Raw genomic sequence first — 15,825 nt, forward strand, 5'->3', positions numbered from 1 at the left:
CATCACATATGCAGCTGGAAGATGATATACAGTATGTGGTGCTTTGCACTTCACACCACAACACAGAGCAGAGAAACACTATTAGCCTCATGCACTCATGAAACTCCTGAACCTGGAGACCAAAGTGGAGAGAGAAGGAGAAGGTGGTTCGCATTGTAAGCCTGATGACTCCACTTCACTGCTCTTAAAAGCTTTTCAGTTCCTCTCTGCATTAATTGTGTATGGGGAGCGCATGGTTCAAAGCACTTTAATAACAAGCCTCTATATTCACCTCTGATAACTTGTCACTATATCTCTTCACAGCATGCCCCGTGCGTTATGCACATGTGGCCATTTTTGCATGCAACCATGTGCCAGGTATGTGTACGCCTGTACAGGAGAGAGAAAAAAGCCCCTAAGAATGTCTCTGAACGCCTCCATACAGAAACAACAAGCTCTCTTGCTTCACTCGATTCTCACGCAGCTGCACTCGGTCTGGCATGCCTCCATACAGATGGGAGAGAAAAAGAAAAGAGACATGTTCCAAAAAGCAATAATAGCAGCAAAAACCATTAAAACACTTTATTATAATAAATTATTACCAGAGTTGGGGAGTAACTGACTAAAAGGAGAAAAGTGACTAATTTAACTGTATTTTTCAGTAGCATTACAGTAGCTCAGCTGCTTTTAAAACAGAATAGCTTTTCTAGTAACAAGCTACTTTATTAAAACATGAAAAGATGTAGTGCGACAAAATGCTACATTATTTTTTAAATAAACTGAGCATTCAGCTTCACAGTCAAGCTATCTGGGCTAAAGTATTCACCAATTCATTTTATATTTAGACTCTATATTATTTTTTAATTGTATATTTATACTTTTTGTAGCATATATATATATATATATATATATATATATACACAAAAATACATAAATAATGTAAAATAACCTGTACTGTAAATACCTGATTTTGTGTCAATACAAAAAGAATACAGAATAATTTTCTGATATGTATCGCTTTTAAAACATTTTTTTTTGTAAAATTATATCAAATGTTACTGCTCATCATCCCCCCCCCCCCTTTTTTTGGTAGTTATTGTAAATTAGTTTGTAAACTGTTACAAATATTATATACACAAAGTGGATATTTTATTTCGGGAAAGTTGCAAGTCGCAGCAGTCAGCTTTGATTAAGTAACTGGCTTTTATAGTAACACCCTATAGTTTCAAAATATATACCCCAACACTGACTATTACAATACAATATTTTTGATATTGAGGGTCACAGTCACTGTCCTCTGAATACGGGTGTAAGTCAGCTGTGAGTGCATACAAAATCTGTACCTTTCATCACCCTAAATGAGTAGTATTTCCATAGTGCTTAAATTTACAAGCATGACATATTGCCTCCTGCATTATCTCCTCTGAACACCTTGGGCTGAACGGCAAGCAAAACCAGGCCAATGTGGCTGCAGTAGGGAAATCTGGCTGAAGCTAAGGTGGAAGGAAAGCCCAGTTCATATCAAGCACCTTTTCAGCTGACTTGCTCTTTTGGCTTTAAAAACTGTCTTTTAGGAGCATTTTGAAAATGACTCCAGCGGCCTACTGATGGCTCACTGAATGCAGCAGAATTGGGCGAGTTGATGTCTGCTGAGCTGGGCTCATATATCTGTGAAAAGATAGACGGCTTCCCTAAGGAGCTTAGAGTAAGAGGCCCAACCGCCAAACGGGGTGGAACTTTAATCAAAGCTGCCTGCTGCAACTTGCAACTCTTCCGAAATAGAAATTAAGCCTTTAATCGCCACTTTTTTCATATTTTGTTTTGGCCCTGTAAAACCTAATCCCTGAGCGTTTTTGGGAGAGTGCTGTCATGCTTTGAAGGTCCGACGTTACTCATGTAAGTCACGTTCAAACGCAGAAGATGGGGTGAGATCAATAGGCGGATGGAAGACGCATGCTGAGTGCAACGGACAGCGACCGCCTAAACATAACATTTGTCTTGGCTCCTTTCTGCAGCTGTTTAGAAGTGAAGAGTGCGTGAAGAGGTGTTGATGAGGTTTTAAAAGAATGGCAGCTCATTAGCTTCTTGAAGTATAGCACACAAAGTTGAACGGCATGACCTGCTTTTCAATCAATAAGCTGCCTGTAACAAAGCATCTGAGAGCGTCAACACTGAAAACCCAATTTTCAAAAAGATTTTTATACACTACTATTCAAAATTTTGAGGTCATATAAAAAAAAGTTTTTTTTTTTTTTTTGAAAGAAGCCTATGCTAGTCAAGGCTGCATTTATTTGATCCAAAATACAGTAAAAACAGTAATAATGTGTAGTAAAAACATGTTTTTTTTTAAATTACTCCAGTCTTCAGTGTCACATGATCCTTCAGAAATCATTCTAATATGCTGATTTGCTGCTCAAGAAACATTACTTATTATGAGTGTTGTACGGTTTAATATTTTTGTGGAAACTGATTTTTTTCCCTACAGAGTTCAAAAGAACTTTTATTTGGAACATTTATTTGAACTAGATTGAAATAGTCTTAACTTTCACGTTTGTCCTGTTTAATGAATCCCTGCTGAATAATAATCATTCTTAAAATAAAAAAAAAGTCACAGACTTGAATGAAAATGTGGTTAGCTTAATTAAATATTTGGGAAAAATAAGGTTCTGTTTAGTTGAAAGCAAGATTAATCTCCATTATGTTTTTTTAAAAAGCTATAAAAACAATTTCATTATAGGTCAAACTAAGCATAACTGTAAAGATAACTACAATTCCTATTACTTTCCAATGACAACTACTTACAGGTATCATAAGTCCCCATTCTCAGACCTACATAATTAAATATTTTATTCATTTAAATAGCTAATAGCCACTGCCCCCAAACTCAATGTGTCTCTCTTCATTTCTTAAAGGAGTCATATGACGTTGCTAAAAAGAACATTATGTTGTGTATTTGGTGTAATGCAATGTGTTTATGAGGTTTAAGGTTAAAAAAACACATTATTTTCCACAATGTACATTATTGTTGCTCCTCTATGCCCCGCCTTTCTGAAACGCCTCGATTTTTACAAAACTCATCGTTCTGAAAAGCGAGGTATGCTCTGATTGGCCAGCTATCCAGTGTGTTGTGATTGGCTGAATACCTCAAGCGTGTGACGGAAATGTTACGCCCCTTACCATACTGTGATGCCCTGTCCGGCCGGAGCGACGAGACAAAAACATTAAAACCCATTATAAATGAGGCATTTGTTGCATCCAGTGGGGACATGATTACTGATTATAATAACTTATACTCTCTTTTTACGCGTTGAGTTGCTTATCACTCTGCGTAAACATAAAACCATGTCTGGAGAAATGACAAACAACAAGTGCTACTCTACACTGCTCAAAACTCGTGTTTTAATCATCAGTGGCAAATTCTTTAAATATAAAAAACGTACTTACAGGCTGTGAGTCAGTAGCACCAGACTGTCCTTGCAAATTTGGAACTGCCCCACTTTATAGAAACAGACATCGGCATTGTAGGCTACTGGTTCAGGAAACAGTCCTCATCCTTCGCAAAATGTGCTGCACACATCTGAATATTTGGTTTGAAGTGTTCTGGAACAGTGTTGTAAATACAACTTAACCAATGATTTCTAGTCGTGTCCTCATTTGGAAGGCCAAACAAAGTAGTTTTGCTTTCACAACAAAACACAGCATCACACACGGCAGGCTAGATTGAGCGGCGGCCGGCGGCCTAGAGTGAGGAACGGTCGGTGGGCTTATTATTTATCAGAAAGGAAAACATGAATCATAAGAGCAATATATGAACAAAACTTTTACCCAGGGCCAAATGCATTTTTTGTTCAGGACATGAGCATGTCCAAACCTATACCTCACTACAACTTTATTGCAGGAGAGTCTGCGTTTTGGCTTTACAATAACTGTAATATGCAATTCTGCAATTGTTGACTAGGAAACAGCAAAGCTCATCTAAACGTGTGGAACAGTTTGAATCATCATCATCCACCGTGAAGCTTACACTTTATCTAATGTTAGGATTTATGTTCTGTGTAAGCAACTTGTTGTATATTTAAAGGAATAGTTCGCCCTAAAATTAAAATTTGTTGAAAAATTTACTCACCTTCAGGCCATCCACGATGTAAAAAAAATAGTTTCTTCACTGGAACAGATTTTGAAAATTCAGCCTTACATCACTTTCTCACCAGTGGATCCTTTGCAGTGAATGGGTGCCGTCAGAATAAGAGTCCAAACAGCTGATAAAAACATCACAATAATCCACACCACTCCAGTCCACCAATCATCATCTTATGAAGTGAAACGCTGCATGTTTTTAAAAAGTTCCTCCAACGAAAAAGTTCATCCCCTGTTGTCCATTCACATCAAAATCCACCCACATATTTGTTTAAAACTGTTTTAGACAGTTTTTGCTCATAAATGGTCCTTGATCTGTGCGTATTTCTCTCTTGTTTCAGATGAGATTACTTTTTCACTGGAGAAAGCAATATTATGAATAGAGCATTCGTACTTTAGCTGTTAGCAACAATTTTAGTAAAAAAGTAAAAAAGTAAAAAAAACACCTTAATGATGAATTTATTGCAAACGCATATCTTTTCAATTCATAAGATGTTAATTGATGGACTGGAGTCGTGTGGATTACTTGTGGATTATTGTGATATTTTTATCAGCTCTCATTCTGACGGCACCCATTCACTGCTATTTAATGCTAAATTTCTTCAAATAGTTCTGATGAATAAACAAACTGATGGCCTGAGGATGAGTGCATTTTCAGCAAATTTTCATTTTTGTGTGAACTAAACAATTAGTTAACACATTTAAACATTACATTACAGAAAACTTGTAACATGAACAAGATTGCAATTCTTAATGTAATCAATCAACTAGGGAAGCATGGCTATTTCTATTAGTTACTTTTTTTTTTTTTACTTGGGGTGTCTAGCCTTAAGAACCAAGTTCGGGACTCACCTTGAGCTTGTCGAAGCGTTCACTAAGTGAGGTGACCTGATGCTCACGGTGTCGTCCCACCAGCTTGCAGAGAGCGCAGATCAGCTGGTCATCCACCACGCAATACATGTTCACCTTCTCGTTCTCATGCTCCAGGCAGGCCAGCCCACGCAGCTGAGCGTCCGCCACCGGCTCCACCAGACGATGGCTGGTGAAGGGCTTCTTATTGGGGTGCGTGGCCCGCAGGCAGCGGTCACAGTACGACACCTCGCACGTCACACACGTCTTGACCGCCTCCCGCGGGGGCTCCTGATCGCAGAACTGGCAACCAACACGCTCGAGGGACATGGCGCTACTGGCGGGGCTGCCCCTCGCGCTCCCGCTGAGCGTGGCGCTGTAGGGTCGCTGCCGGCGACTCTCGTTGGGGGAGTTGGGCCCGCTGACGGAGGCCTTCTGGAAGCGGTCAATGATGTTCTGCAGTGTCACATTGCGCTTCAGGCCCTCCAGGCCGCGCTGATTCAGTGTGATGACGTAGCGGCAGGTGGGGCACTGGAAGGCAGAGATGGACTCGAGAGGCTTGGTGCTGGAGCAGTGCGAGACCAGGATGCGGTGGGCGCAGTTGAAGCACAGGCTGTGGGCGCAGGGCAGCAGGAGGGGGTCCTCAAACAACTCCAGGCAGATTGGACACGTCAGCTCGGACTCCAGTGTTTCCATCTTCAATTGAACCGATCTAAAGGTGACATCAAATCCCACAGAAGCTGGTCAGTCACCTGTGCGGCGGATAGCTACGGGTTAGTGGCAAGCAACTTTAGCATGGCAAAAGCAGCAGAAAGAGAAATTCCGCTCAAAAACAAAAAGGTATACAAAATCAGTGACCAAAGTATTTAAATCAGTTGAAATCATATAAATCAGCACATTGCTAATAATAAAACTTAATTCAAGACTACATTTATACTGAAAACGAAAAACTAAGCTGAAAATAATTCATCATGAATTACATTTTTGAAAAGATATATTATATTATATTATATTGTATTATAGACATAAAAATCTAATCAAATCAAATAATTACTAAAACCGAAACTCAATATACTGAAGAAAACCCCCCCTGAAACTACAGAAAATACATTTTTGTTATTAATTATATTTATTTGTATTTAAATTCATATATATCTTCATATATTATATTATATTATATACATAATAAGTACTAACCTTAAATTCTAAACTAAATACACTGAAACAGAAAAGGCTGAAACGAGTACTAAAAATAATATTTTATCATGAAATGTATTTTATGTAGAAAAATATATCATATTATAATATAGCCATAAAAATAAAAATAAATAAAAAACACTAAAACCTAAATAGAGCAGATATTTGTATATTACATTATATTACTATCTTTTTTCTTTTTCATCACTGTTTGGTTGTGTATTGATGCTTGGGAAATACTGTATTTATACAAAAATGATGCCAATAAAGTGAATTTGAACACTGAACTAAGCTAAATTTGTGATGACAAAAACTAAATTAACAAATAAATCAAACTAAAATAACCTTGATAACTGGAAAAAAGAGGAAAATATAGATTTTTGAGCGGAAAATCACTAGAGTTGTAAGCAATTTGGTTAATGACAGCACATACATTCAAAGCATTAACTTTGGCTCAATACTGGCAGCGTGTGTAAGCTAATAGTTTTGCAAGAAGAACATAAATGTCAAAACATGATCAAGGATTGCCTTCAAGCTGCATTGTCAACGTGACAGATGGGGATTAAAGAAGACTTCACGTTCCATTCACTTCCATTCATACGCATATGCTCTGGGCTAGATGAACAGAGAACACACACACACACACACACACACACACACACCTGTTGGGCTTCAGCGAAGCAAATCAATGTCATCAAGCAACATCTCCTCTGCCCATAAACTAAGACCCAACATGATGCATCACTTCACTTACGAAAGTTAAACCCCCTGAAGTAAAACCACTCCCACACATTCGTGCCACATTGCTGCTGTTTTAATGGAGGGGCTTTACCAGATTACAATGTTTCTACTTTGATGAATATGAATGGGCCCAAATCAGCACAACACATCACTGAACACAGGCACCTGTGCCTCAAGCCTGCATGCTAAAATGTGTTTGTCTTTTCAGCTAATGAACTATACTTCACATGGTGCGAGTATACATCGCCTGTTTGGTTAACACTCATAGAAACAAGGAAATGATGAAGAAATCACACTATATAATGAAATTGTATTACTACCTTTGAAGTAGAGATGTGCAAAATTAAATATTTATAAAACGGATTAGAATTTGGGTTGTCTGAATGACTAGTCAGTCATAAAAAGCCCTGTATAATTATATATAATTCTAAATTATACTGTATATGTCAGGCGTGTCTCTGACACCATGTGTACACCAGACCAGACATGAGTAGAGCAGTGCAGTCAAACATCAATCACTCCCATTATAATCAATGAAGCTGTCTACACTGGAAGCGTCCATTCTGGGATGTGATACAACCTTCAGCTTTGATGCTTCTAGTAGAAACAGACACGCATGTGTACAGACAAACTTACAAAAAGAAAAAAATGCAGGGAATATACATTCAACATATGAACAAGCTAAATTCTGTATCTATAACTGTATGGCACAAAACTATTAGTAAGTAATCATAGATCTGATGACTGTAGCATTAAAGTGGGGGAATTTAAAGCAATTTCAATGGAGTATGTTAATCTGAGAATTTCAGCACTATTTTATTATTATTATTTATTACTATTTTATTGAAAAATTATAATAATGTTATTATTATTATTATTATTATTCAAACAAATAATACGTACATAAATTAAAGAGCAAAAATAACGAGTATTATAAAAATAAATGAATAAATGGTATTTTAATAATAATAATAATAATTATTATTATTATTATAATAAAATGTATTAATAATAAGATTGTATATTTATATTTATTGTATATAATATATGGTTTTTATCTATTTATGCTTAAATTTTTTTTTTCTTACTCTCGTCTAATCAGATCTCTCCTTCTTGGGCCTGTGCGCAGCCATGTGACTTCATGCTGATTGTCCTAGACCGCTCGGTGGCTTTTAACGATTTCCATCTCTGATGTTACATACAAATCAATGCAGAACTCCAAGTGCATGTAAAAGGTTATGAACACATTGCCTCAGTCTATCACATTTCCCCGCACCTTTTGATCTAACAGTGACATCGTCCATCTCCGTCCTATCATTCCCACATTAGGCTTCAGCTCCATCCTCTTAAATGGCTATTGACCGTGTCAGAATCTTCTAGACACACTGCTCTACTGGAGCAGCAAGTTACTGCCATTTCTGACAAGGAACCTGGAGCTCCTGACTGCTGCTTAAAATGATCTGACAGCTCCTGTGAAGAGCCAAAAGCTCTCAAAGACTGCAGACATCCTGAGATCTTGTACTAAACCTTTAACGCGACTGGCACTTATGACAGCGAGCCAAGAAGGGTGTGCATGTGATTACAGCAGCAGTGGACCAGGTGGAAACTGGATGGTGTCATTACTGGAAAAATTTAATAATAATAAGAGCTTGTGTCCTGGTGTAATAGTCACTTTGATGGATAGCAGGAGGGATCTGAGAGAAAAATAATCCTCGAAAGTTTGTGCAATATTCCAGTATTGAAAACAACCATGATATTTAAAAAAAAAAAAAGAAATACTGACATCATGTTAATACTACATATGTGATAATATTGTAAATAATCCAGTGCCACTTGTTTGACACTCCAGCATAGTAGGTAGCTGCATTGCACCTATGTTGGTTACCATCCATCATAAAACAGACCTCGAAAGTTTGTGCAATATTCCAGTATTGAAAACAACCATGATATTTAAAAAAAAAAAAAAAGAAATACTGACATCATGTTAATACTACATATGTGATAATATTGTAAATAATCCAGTGCCACTTGTTTGACACTCCAGCATAGTAGGTAGCTGCATTGCACCTATGTTGGTTACCATCCATCATAAAACAGAAAAAAAGAAGACAACACAGTGTGTAGCAACAATTGCCACTCAAAATTTGAAGGAGACGACAGATGAAAGTGAGACTACCCTCATCTAGATCAAGTTTGCCAGGTTGGGAGTTTTCGGATTCCGTAAAACAAAAACAGACTGTTAGACACACCAGTCTGCAGGAAGTGCCGATCAACAGTAAGGTATTTTTGTACACATTTGTACAGTTATGGTTACAAACTCTCTCTCTCTGCCTCCTTACACCAGTATTTTGAGTAAGATTCATTGGCCAATAAAGTAAAAACACTAAATAAAGTTCAAATTGAATTTGACTGACACATTTTTTTTTCAATATTTCTATAGATATTGTGATTATATCATTATCATGAAATCTTCCTTGTGTTGGATATATGTTCCCTGTGTGTGTTCACTCCCCATGTCTAGTCCCTATGTGTCTTGCCCTTGTTAGTTGCATTACTTGTCATGACAGTTAACCACGCCCTCTCGTTACCTTGTTAAGCTTGTTAACGTCTGAGTGTGTATGCAACCCTAATGTGCGAGTAGTGCGTTCCCACTGAAAATTCCAAAAAGGGAAAGTGCACCTTAAATATGGATGATATGCATGAATATGGATATAGATGGTGCACTTAAATAACTGAAAAAATTGAAGTGTGGAATGTTGGACACTTCATGCACTCAAGTGTCACAGCTTTAATTACACAGTGAAGGGGGAGTGGCTATCAGACTCCGATTATGAATGACAAAATAACCTTAGAATTCATACTCTACATGGTTGAGTACATAGTGCATAAGTACATAGTGTAAAAGTGCATAGTATAGTGCGCCATTCGGGATGCAGCTCTAGTGTTTCACTTTTGCGGTGTTAGTCGATGTTCGTGCTTGTGTTTGAAGTTGCTTGTTTCCTGTGCTTTTGCAGATGTTTATCTATTTCTTTATTAAACTGCTCCTTGCACTTAGATCCTCGCCTTTGCCTGCTTTCTTTGCACATTACAGATTTCATGACAGTTTGCGTTTGAAATTTGAGTCAATGCTGGGCCCTCATTGGCCAATTAGAAACATCAATGACTTTTTGCTAAGCTCCACCGATTTTTGGTAATCGAGTTTTCGGCTAATAACAGCTAATGCAACAATAACGACGATTCATAGCAATAGAGTGCAGAAGCTGTTGTGCATCCATTCACCTGAAACCCTCTTGGCACAGATTTGCAGAGAAATACCATCGGTTGGCAAATAAATAATAGGTATTGTCAAGATTTTAATATGAAAGCTTTATGTTACACCTCAAATAACAAGGGGATATATAGTAAGTCCCCGAACTCATTCTCTCAAATGGCTTGGGTATGCTGAGCATTTACAGCTTATATGGTCTAAACGCCACTAACAGAAATTAAGAGACTTAGTGAAGGTCGCGATGAGGTTAGCGATGGACTCCAGCATCCTCTACGGCTGGTCTTTTAAAACATTCAGAGAGAGTCAGGAGAGTAAGCCAGAAGGTTTAGCACGTAAACGTCTACTTTAAGTGTAACAGGCAGAAGAAGGATGTGATAGATTGGAGAAGCGGAGAAGCAAACAGTTTACTCCTTTCAAAGAAAGACACCACATATAATCTGATTTTGATGAAGTGCTCCATATGGAGGCTGATCAGTCTGCTTTTGCTCACAAACAGCCCCACGCATGCACACGTTCTCAGAGCCGAGTCTGGTTTATTTGATCTGTTCTTGGCTTGATTAATGCATTATTTCCCCCTTTGATGTAGACTCGGAATCAGAAAAAGACAAAAAGCAGTCTCTATAAGAGATGACTCGTATGGTACTGATTTAACATAGTCACTTAGTGCTTAATAGCAGACACAACTGTACATCAGGTGCCTAACATGTTCACCTAAACACAAACCTAGCCGCCTTGATGCTGATATATTTGCTAATAAAACCCAAATGTAATACATCTCTCTCAAACAATCTTAAGACAACCCCCTCTAGAATACAAATACTAAGCAAGGCTAGTTTAAAAGATGGCAGTGGCATTTAATAGTCCTATCTCTGGTCTCCTGGGACTCTACTTTTCTGTGCCTGTTAGGACAGAAGAAAAAACCCAAAAACCAGCTCTCGTGCGTCACTGAGAGGTATGGCATTTCTGGAACAATGACAATTAGCCTTGACTAAACAATAGGGACAGTTCACTTTTAAAAAAGGCTCTAAGGACAGCTCTTCCTTGAATTATATGCATCCACTGATAATGAGACAATGATTACTTACAACATATATTGGGTCACTGAAAATTAAACTTTCTCTGCTAATTTTAGATGCACTAATCTGCAAGGTTAGGTGGTATGACCAAAATCTAAAAAAAATTTCTTTCTTTTTTAAATGAATCGTTAAGGTTATTATATTCATAATGTACACACATTTACCTTACATACATTTATAGAAACATTTAGTTTAATTAATATTAGTTTATAATCAAATCTGCCAATCTATCCATCTATTAAAAAGTGAAATTTCATCTCATAAAATTAACTTGTCTAATTGTTTGGTCAGTATACACAACAATCTATCTATTTATTTATTTATTTGTTTTACATGCCATATTCAGGATTGCTACATTTGAAATCATGTATCCTAAATCATTTCAGTTTTAAAATAAATACATACATACATACCGTGGGTATAGAAAAGAATCACCCCCTTTAAAATAATAACATTTTGATGCTTTGCAGCATGAAATGAAGACAGAAACAGTTTTTGTTTTATCTAGCTGTATTCACTCAGTGCAACTGATGATGAAAGATATTACCAATATGTCCGAAAAAAATAAATAAAAAATAAAAAACAGAATCGCTAAGTTGGAAAAATGATCACCCCCTTGTGTCAGTATTTTGTTTAACCACCTTTTGCTTTAATTACAGCCTTTAGTCTGTTTGGATTTGTCTCTACTAACTTTGCAAATCTGGACTAGAGATGTAACGGTATGAAAATTTATCATCACAATTATAGTTTCCAAAATTAGCACGGTTATCGGTTTTAAGTTAAGTTAAAGTTTAAGTTAACTTAGTTAAGTCAAAATGATAAATGGTTAATAAAGGATCATATGTATTATATCTGCTCCATAAATAATTCTAGATACCTTATTCAAATTGTTTAAATGTGTAGAATCCACATCAGCTTGTTTTTCATCAGCCAGTCAAAATTTACAGCAGGGCATGCAAATTCAGTCTGTTTTTTTTGGCCAAACAAAAACTGCACACAGGCTGAATGTAAATGTAACTCTCTCACACTAGGTGGCGCTAATGGAACAGCTGAATTAGAGCCGTTTCCCGTAACCTCCGTGGACAAAGCAGCACTGCGATTAAGAACACTACTTTATTAGGTATTACATGGAGTGAAGATGAAAACTAAATACCATTGAATCTTTTCTTTAGACAGTCAGAACCTTCAGAGTTACATTCATATAATTAATTCATTTGTATAATTCCCTTAGCACTTTTAAAACCTCTTAGCTTTCCGCCATGTTTTCACACAAAATGAAATTACTCTGCATTCTGTGCGCACGTGAGACTGTTACTTAAAACTGTACTGTATGCTGGACAGTATTTATTTATCCTGAATTGTTCAAATCGCGGTTATCGAATACGGTTTTAATGAAAATTAAAATATGTAATGGTAATACTAACCATGGGGAATTTTATCATGACCGGTAATCGTTCCACCGCTAATCTGGACTTTACAATATTTGCTCACTCTTCTTTGCAGAACTGCTCAAGTTCAGTTAAATGTGGTGACAGTTTGTGGACTGCAGTCATTCCACAGATTTTCAGTGGGGTTTAAGTCTGGGCTCTGACTAGGCCATGCAAGGACATTCATCTTTTTCTCCTTCAACCACTGTGTGCTCAGTTTTGCTGTGTGCTTTGGGTCATTGTCATGTTGGAAGTTAAACCTTCTTCCCATTGACAACTTTCTGGCAGAGGGCAGCAGATTTTCCTCAAGAATTTGACAGTATTTTGCCCCATCCATTTTTCCTTTTATCCTGAAAAGTGCTCCAGTCCCTGCTGCAGAGAAACCCCCCCATAACAGGATATCACCACCTCCATGCTTTACTGGAGGAATGCTGATATTTGGATGGTGATTTCCACCAGACATATTGTATGGTGTTGAGGCCAAATAATTCAATTATTCAAAAATACCTTCTACTTCTTAATAATAGACTTTACTGTGCTTCCAGGCATTGATAAAGTCTTTGAAATTTTTTTTTGTATCCATCTCCTGACTTGTGCCTGTCCACAACTTTATCCCGGAGATCTTTTGACAGTGCCTTGCCACCCATAGTTGATTGTTTGCGGAAATGCTCCGTGGAAGCTCTTTTCATGCTGAGCTGATCAAAATGACCACAGCTGATCACAGTTGAAAGTCAAATGGCTTTCTGTGCCATTGAGAAGGTGATTAGCTATACCTGATTGAGTTTACAAGTAATTTTTAATCCTTTGGGCGGTACGGTCCCACATATGGGATTGTTATTTCCGTGCCCCTGGGAGTACGGTCCCACTTATGGGATTTAGAACGTTCGGTGACGTCACATAACTGCCAAATTCAAACTGTGCTTTCGCGCTTTAGCTGGCGCTGAGCCAGAGAGAGAAGTGCACTGCGCTTGTCATATTATCACAACTATGCAGTGTTTTTAACCACATACTGCATATTTTAGGTTTCAGACATTTAAATACACATAAGTACTAGAAAAACAATACATTTAGAGTTTGTAAAATACAGACATATGTCTATGGAAGCAACAATAACAATCCATTCAAATTGTATTTGCCGATGTGCTTTATTCATATCAGATACACACAGTCTAAGTAACTATAAAGTTCACTCTATTCTTCACCCAGTTCACCGGCCACTTATTACTTGTATTTCGGGAGAAACTGATGAATTCACGTGCCGTGAATCTGCCTGACAGGACTCTCTGAACTGCAGCGCGAACAAACATGGCGGGGCGCCCATCTCACATTACAGATCACGATCAAGATCATTTAGAAAGGTTTTTAAACGACAAAACACACTCATTTACACATATTTGTGAATCGAAATATCAGATGCTAATCCAATATCCCACGATACAGTGTTATCCAATTTATTAGGAGTAAACATTTCCTCAAAATTCGCCAACACTATTGGATTTCATTATGAAGTAAAATTAGTAGGATACAGTAATCCTTCATAAACCTGTCATAACACTGACCTACCATCCAAATGGTATTATATAGGCCATTCTAGTCAGGACACAAGATAACTCAATGTGCTAGCGTTCCCTGGCAGGCCTGTCCGGAATGAGGAAGTATGTTGTTTGATGTTTGTAAGTGGCTTACTATGGCGCTGGGTGGGCCAGTGGGTCAGACCCCGCCCTGCGGCCCAGACACTCTAATGGAGTCATTTATCTCCTGTCAACCTGCAGCTGGTTACCGGTTCCCCACTGCCTCCTCTGCCCCTTGAGTAGCCAGGCAGCTGGAGTCACGGCCAGAGAGGAAGTCTAAACCGGACACAGCACCACTGGAGCACTATCGCAGCCCCACACCTCACGGACGGCTGAAGACACATCGATTAAAAATGAGTGACTGGACTGGGGATTCCCAGAGCTCTGCTGTTAGGACAGGTGCCAGGGAAGCCATTCACAGTTTATCACCTCCGAATTTGTTACGCCTGACCTGCTGACAAGCCGAGCGGCAACTGATGTGAGCAGGAGGGGTGTTTAAGAAAGCCAGTATTCCCAAGGGTAGCAAATTCTACACTGGAGGATTCTTAAAAAGAACCATTCTTGTGCTGGATAGAGTTCTCGAGTTGATTTACTGTCCTCTGGAGATGAAAAGTTTTAGATTTTACTGATCTGAAGAACTTTATAGGTTCTTCAGATCAGTGTATTGTACATTGATTTATTAGTTCTGTAACGCACCAGTACATAAAGTTCTTTGTGAAAAAAACATTCTCATATGGCATTGAATTATTGGTGCTTGCTGAAGCTAATACTCTTGGGTCATACTCATATGAATGTTTATGCTACAGACATGAACATCTCAAATATTGAGGCTTACTGAGCAGATGTCTGCTATTGTTTCTAAGACTTATAAGAATTATGCTCAGACTTAATGATCATTTTTCATAATTTTCTCCTGGTGGATGATAAAAAAGTGAAATTTTGTCTTGCTATAAAATTAATTTATCAAATTTTTGGTCCATTTGTTCTGGAAATAAAATGTTTTAAATTCTGCAAGAAATTTTCGGCATTACAACAGGGAAAACCAAAAAATGAAAACCAATATGGTACAAATATTTTTGAATTCTTATAGTCCGACAGCAAAGACAGGTGCTGAGCATCTGGTAGCGAATATCTACATATTTTTCTGACATGGGCCAGTACAAGCAATTTAAAGGTGTCATGAACTGCTCTTTTTTTATTATTTTGTACTGTTTTCTGAAGTCCACTTATAATGTTATCAAGATTTTTACATAAAAAACATCATAATTTCGAAGTAATACACTATTTTCTGTCCTGTTTTGACCCCTCTCATCAGAACGCTCTGTTTGAATAGGCGTGCCGGATTGTAAACTTGAGAGTAAACACCCACTGCTATGATTGGCTAACAGTTGTGTATGTTTGACAGCCTACATCCTTCATAGACGGACGCTGCTGTGATTTAGATAAAAAATGCATAAATTCTCAGTACATATCAAACGATCTGTAATAACAGACAAAGCAACAGTGACCACGTAATAAAAACAGTTATTCACGCTTGTGTGGTGCGAGATTGCTGTCAGATCCAATATATTTGGAACGGC

General features: G+C 37.7%; 1 protein-coding gene across 1 annotated transcript in view; it reads right to left on the reverse strand.

The window, feature by feature from the left end:
* LOC107561279 (probable E3 ubiquitin-protein ligase MID2) overlaps positions 1-15,825 on the reverse strand; it is a 123,470-nt gene that overhangs the window by 33,635 nt on the left and 74,010 nt on the right. Inside the window, exon 2 of the mRNA XM_016245689.1 lies at positions 4,969-5,717. Coding sequence (XP_016101175.1) covers positions 4,969-5,661 — 693 coding nt within the window. The 5' untranslated portion in view covers positions 5,662-5,717. The remainder of the gene's footprint in view (positions 1-4,968; positions 5,718-15,825) is intronic.

Source organism: Sinocyclocheilus grahami, unplaced genomic scaffold (genome assembly GCF_001515645.1).
Source record: "Sinocyclocheilus grahami isolate Dianchi unplaced genomic scaffold, SAMN03320097.WGS_v1.1 scaffold764.1, whole genome shotgun sequence".
Taxonomy (NCBI): domain Eukaryota; kingdom Metazoa; phylum Chordata; class Actinopteri; order Cypriniformes; family Cyprinidae; genus Sinocyclocheilus; species Sinocyclocheilus grahami.